This window comes from Octodon degus, unplaced genomic scaffold, assembly GCF_000260255.1.
Source record: "Octodon degus isolate 3935 unplaced genomic scaffold, OctDeg1.0 scaffold00147, whole genome shotgun sequence".
In the NCBI taxonomy this organism is placed as follows: Eukaryota; Metazoa; Chordata; class Mammalia; order Rodentia; family Octodontidae; genus Octodon; species Octodon degus.
Window position 1 is genome coordinate 5,618,197 of NW_004524723.1, and position 6,192 is coordinate 5,624,388.

The 6,192-nt window shown below is 39.6% G+C and overlaps 1 protein-coding gene across 5 annotated transcripts in view; it reads left to right on the forward strand.

Annotated features, from left to right (window-relative positions):
- Parp9 (poly(ADP-ribose) polymerase family member 9) overlaps positions 1–6,192 on the forward strand; it is a 40,487-nt gene that overhangs the window by 25,802 nt on the left and 8,493 nt on the right. For all 5 annotated transcript variants that reach the window (XM_023702219.1, XM_023702216.1, XM_023702220.1 and 2 more), the window contains exons 9-10: positions 1,144–1,286; positions 1,842–2,016. In XM_023702219.1, the coding sequence (XP_023557987.1) occupies positions 1,144–1,286; positions 1,842–2,016 (318 nt within the window). The remainder of the gene's footprint in view (positions 1–1,143; positions 1,287–1,841; positions 2,017–6,192) is intronic.

Consider the following 6,192-nt stretch of genomic DNA (forward strand, 5'->3'; position numbering starts at 1 on the left):
TTTTTTTTTTTTTTTTTTTTTTTTTTTTTTTTTTTGGTGCCAGGGATTGAACTCAGGCCGTTGTGCTTGCCAGGCAGGCACTTACACCACTTAGCTGTCTCCCCAGCCATTTTAGTATATTTAGTTTTAAGCCAAATGAAAAATAAACTGAAGCAAACTTTGTTTTAAAGGGGGTTCTATTTCTCTACCTGTGTCTGTCTAAAAAGGAACTTGCTTAGACAAAAACAGGTCATCTGTTGAATTTTATGAAGGAGAGATGGAAAGAAGAAAGGAAGAAAAGAATGGAGGAAAGAGCCAGGCATAGTGGGGTATGCCTGTAATCCCAGCACTCAGGAGATTGAGGCAAGAGGATTGCTGTGAGTTCAAGGCCAGCCTCAACTGCATAGTGAAACCTTTTCTCAAAAATAAATAAATAAATAAATAAATAAATAAATAAAGATTAGGGGAGCAGGAGGGAAGAAGGCTACCATAGGTTCTTAGTCTCCAAAATTTGCCCTTCTTGCCTGGGTCTTGCCTGAGTGATGCATGTTCCCAGTACCATAGTTGGCCTTGTTCTCTGTCCAGAAAGCATTGGTGAAAGCCAAGTTTCTAATTGTAGATCTTCACTTAGGCTTCAGGATATTGGCTGAGTTACTTACTTTCTCTGAATTTCAATTTTGTTATTTATGAAATTGGGTCAGTTCTATCAGTAGCGGTGCTTTACAATCAAATGAAATAGAGATGTGAACTCTGAGGACTTTGCAGTGTCATAGAAATGTCCTTTTGCTTCCTAGCATTCCTTCATGTTTTCTTATAACTGTCTCCTTTTTGCTGAGAGTCCTCCTGGTGAGAAAGAATAAACATTTCCTGTCACACAGTTGGATCACCAGGACAGCGCTGCCTGTAGTGCAAGGTGTATACACAGTCTCTTCTTCTGTCATCCCCTCAACTTCATGGTCCAGGTCACCCTTGGACAAATGTGCTGCCCTCTGGTTTACCCTGCAACTTCCTGCTATGCGGTAGCTCTCCTTGCAAGTACTAACAGCAAGAGATGTATGCTTTAAAACAGCCAATCTCTTTCCCCAAATTGCCAGAAAATGTTTTCTTTCAAAACTTCTCTCTGTTTGTAGAATATTGAGAAAGTTTTCTGTTGCTCGTTTTTAGGACAATGGACTGGTCAGCTGGGAAAACCCCAAGATGAGATGAATGAAGTAAAAATCCTGTCTCTGCGATCCCCAATATTCTTAACACAAGAACTTCAGGATCAAAAGAAACAGTTTGAAAAATACGGTTTGCAGGTTATAAAGGTATACACAGAAAAAGTACTGCATTAATTTGATAAAATTACCATTTGTATCTTACAAAAATTATTTTAAAATATGCAATTTTTTGTCATACTGTATTTAAATAATTGGACTGGTAAGTGGTTAAGAGGACGGACACTGTGCTGTTAACCATCTTGTTGTCAGTGCTTGGCATATAGTGATTGCTCAGTGAATTTTTATTAAATGAATTTATTGAAGAAGCAGCAGAGAATTTTGAAGAGCTAGAAGTCAAACAAAGACAATACTGGGGCAGAGGAAAATTTAATGCAACTTCATATGAAAAGTGAATTACATGTAAAGTAGTATGCAGTATGGATAGCACTTTGTTGTTGAGGATGTGGTTGTTTTGAGACAGGGTGTTGCTATGTAGCCCAGGCTGGCCTTGAACTCACAATGATCCTCTGGCCTCAGACTCCTAAATGATGGAATTACAGGCATGCACCACCATGCCTAACCATCAGCTTTATTTTTTAAGTAGGCAATCTAAGTAGCTGTTTTCTAGTCTCCCTTTGAGTCCTTCTTTTCCTTGGGTTCTAGGTAGAGAAGATAGACAACAGTGTCCTGATGGCTGCCTTCCAGAAGAAGAAGAAAATGATGGAAGGGAAAACGCACAGGGAGCCCGTGAGCCGCAGGCTGTTCCAGCAAGTCCCTCATCAGTTCTGCGATGTGGTTTGCAGAGTTGGCTTTCAGAGATTGTACTCTGTGCCCTGCGGTAGGTATCAGCCCCTGGTCTTCAGGCCTGCTTGTCTGGGAATTGACAGCAGACATCAGCAGCTGGCTCACCATGAAGAGCCTTCATTGCTGGGGGGCGGGGAATCATTTGTAGCTGGGATTTAGTGGCAAGGTTTTTGGAAAGGGTCATATGTCAAAGTTTCTCTTCATGTCTGTTGTTGATTGTGAGTTTCACATTGATGAAGGTATAAGCAGTTTGTTTTTTCCTCAGTTTTGTTTTTGTGTCTTATCAGAAGAGAGCACCTTGAGCCTTTTAAAAATTCTTTTGGCTTACTCATCTCAACAAAACTATTATCAACACCACTGAGAGCCATCCTCAGCCCTTCGTTAAAAGGACGTTTCCCTAAATTTAAGACAGTTGGTCTCCTCTTTTTCACCTCTTTATTTCCTGTAGCCACTTTGAGTGAATTAGATGTGGCAGATGAAGTTAGTAACATGTTTAGCTCCTTCTCAACCAAAAAAGCTCTAAGTGTTGCTTTCATGTCTCTTTTCAATTATTTAAAAATATGAGACATTTAACTGCTGTGTGGTGTGTTTTTCTCTTCAGTCACCATTAAAAAATTCTGGCTTTAGATTTCTCCAAAGGAAGCTAAAAATTTTGGAATCATCATGGAGGGAACCTAGCAATGTAGTTTTATTTTGCCTGGTCCATTAAATAGTAGCTACCTTTGCTGTGGAGTCATTTCTAATAGTCTTGATTTCTAGAAAGCAAAAGGTCTGGATTCATCTTTTCTTTGTCCAAGTGTGAACACAATCATGATCAGCAGTAAAAATGGAACATAGACAACTCCAAACAGGTAAAAATAAGTGAATTACCATTGTTCTGAGTTCAACCCAAGTCATGATCAATATGTTCCCTTCACTGCCAGAGTCTTAAACCTTCAACTTTCATTTGCTCCTAACTAGTTTCTCTAAACTATTTTTCATTAAGATCATCAGTATCTTCCTGTTTCCTAAATCTGACGAGGACCCCCCCATTTTCAGTCCCAGTGTTGCTACTTTTCTACCTGACTTCTATACACATCTTTCTTCTGAGAACATCTAAGACATACACCATCCTCCTAAGGAAGACAGCCCCACTGTGTCATCTGGTTTCATCATCAACCCTAAGTTCAGGCAGTCCCTTAAAAACAAGGAATTACTCCCACATATTCATCAGATAATATGAGAAGGAGCAAGAAATCTGCAGTGAAAATTCCCATTTTGGAAGAAGAGAAGAGAGGGCATGGTGGGGCATGCCTGTAATCCCGGCACTCAGGGAGACCTGAGGATCATGAATTCAAGTCCAGGCTGGGCAGCTTGGCAAGACCATTCCTTAAAAATAAGGGTGTAAGGGCTGAGGAGATGGCTCAATAGAATAAGCGCTTCCTTGGCAAGCACAAGGGCCTGAGTTCAATCCCGTGTATAGCTCATTGTAAAAGTCTTAAATTCAGTCAGTACCACTAACACGTACTAATAAATAAAAAATGTATAGTGCATGTCTATAGTACATAATGATCACATACATTCATTGTGGAGAATTGTACATGTACTTAGAGCAACTCAATTCTTGAAAATTGAACATATAACACTCAGTATGTGTGACTGGTCAATAGTAGTAAGGGCTCCTTATTCTGGGAATGGAGTAAATTTTTGCTCTCTGGGAAAATATTCCTTATGTGTTATAGCCCCACTACCTACTGGGGGGATCATGGATTGTTTCACAGGTTATCACATACTCAGGCTTATAATTTCTTCAGCAGTATGGTTCCTTTACTTCACTTCATTTATTTACTTACTTATTTTATATTTAATATGGTTCCTTTAAAAACTCAGCAGGCATGAAGCCTACTCACTTCTACTCAAGTTTACATCCTTCACCTCAGCCAAAGATCTTGTTTCCATATAGTCTTGAAGCCAAAAGGATTTCATCTTTTCCTTTGGGGCTCTTTGCTCTTGCCTACCTGCAAATCACCTTAGCTTAACAGTCATTCCCTGGGAGCAATTCAGACAGTAGATTTCATAGGGAGACACTACCTATAAAGTCACCAGTACCTATGGACTTGTCTCTGGGATGGAGGGAACTCTAACCTGATGTCACTGCACAAGCCTCAATTATGTGATGCTATTGTCGTGTGGAATACAAATCTCTTGGCTTTTTCAGATCTGCAGTGTTCTAAATAATAGGATTTTCGGTAAGTTTAGGTGGTTAGCCATAGGCAAGGCACTTCTGTTAGCAGAGCTTTCTCTCTCTCTCTCTCTCTCTCTCTCTCTCTCTCTCTCTCTCTCTCTCTATCTCCCTTTCCCTCTCTCTTACTTTCTTTCATTTATTCTATGCTTGCCTCTAGCCAGTTCTGTTCTGAGTTCATCTCTTGCTTATAGGACTTGGTTGAAGAAAGTAAGGAGTCTACACACTTGAAATATTGTATTCATTCATTACACAATTATTTATTATTTTAAAATTTTATTAGTATATGTTTGTAGTACATAATGATTGCTTTCATTGTGGAGAGTTGTATACGTACATGTAAAAATGTTGTTTTAATTTTCAAATAGCCAGTGGTGTTGAACATTCTTTCATGTGTTTATTGGTGGTTTGTGCTTCTTTATCCAAGAAGTGTCTATCCATTTAGACGCCCACTTTTTATTTGGTCTTTAATTTTTTTTTGGGGGGGGTCTGATTTTTGTGAGTTTTTTAAAACATATACTAGAATATATATACCTTTGAATATAGCTTTCAAAAAGATTTCCCCATTCTGTAGATTGTCCCTTCATTCCATTGGTAGTTTCCTTTGCTGCACAGAAGCTTTTTAATTTGATGTGATTTATTTTGTTGATTTTGGTATTATTTCTTGTACAATGAGGATTGTATTCAGAAAGTGCCTACACTGATGCCTTTAAGAGTTTTAGCTATTATATCCTCCAGCAGATTGTTTGTATTTGAATGTTATCTTTGACCCACTTTGATTTTAGTTTAGTTTAGTTTTGTTTTAGTATAAGGTCTATAGGGTCTCATTACACAACTCAGACTCCTAGTGATTCTCCTGCTTTCAGCCTCTCAAGTGCTGGATTACAGGCGTGCACTACAATGCTCAGTCTCAGTCATTGTCTCAGTGTGCCTTGGGAATGGGGCCGGCACGGCACATCAGGGATTGAATGATTATAGTTTGTACATATTAAGATATATGTGTCTAGTTCCATCTTTAGCATGTGTATAGCCAGTTTTTCCAGCACCATTTCTTAAAGAGGCTATCCAAGTTAGGCATAGTGGTACACCCCTGTAATCCTGGCACTGAGGAGAATCACCTCAAGTTCAAGGCCATCTTGGGCTACCTAGTGAATTCAAGGCCAGCCCGAACTACATAGTAAGATCTTATTTTTTTAAAAAAATACAGGATTTTACTATGGTACAGGATTTTACTATGCAGCTCGGACTCATAGTGATCCTGTTTTCAGCTTCCCAGTGCTGGGGTTATAGGGGTGCACCACCATGCCTGGAAAAGTCTTTTTTGTTGTTGTTTTTTTAAAGAAGCTATCTTTCCTTCAGTGATAGTGGTCATTCATGTTTTGTATTGGTTTGTTTAATTTACTTAGATTTTTAGTAGTGTCTTGTGAAAGTTCCTGTATCATTTTGTTTATTACTTCCATTATCTGTTAATTATATCTTCTGTGATCCTGCTGAGTACCACTTCTGTTTTCTAACCTCCTCCATTATCCTTCTAAGAAATCTGGGGGTGTGGTTTATGATATTCTGTCCTTAGGTGCCTCCTGGTTTGTCTTCTGGGGAGTCGGGCATTTGGGGAGGTTTTTATGTTGCCCTGTCTTGTTATGTTTCTATGGCCTGTTTCTTTATTTTGTTTTGTGTTGGTGTGTGTGTGTGTGCTGAGGTTTGTGGATGTTTATAACATAAAGACTTTGTGGCTAATATAAAGATCTAGTATAAAGACTTTTGGCATGGATAGCTGTACTCCTCTGTGTCAGTCCCAAGATCTGACCACCTTCCTTAATATGGAAAGAGAGGAGAGTGAGACTACCCAGGGCCGCGGGATCCTGAATAGACCAGGAGCGCAGGCCTGGTGAGTGAGTAAGATGACCCAGGGCCCGCGGATCCTGAATAGACCCAGAGCCCAGGCCCGGCATGTGAGTGAGACCACCCAGGGCCTGCGGGATCCTCATT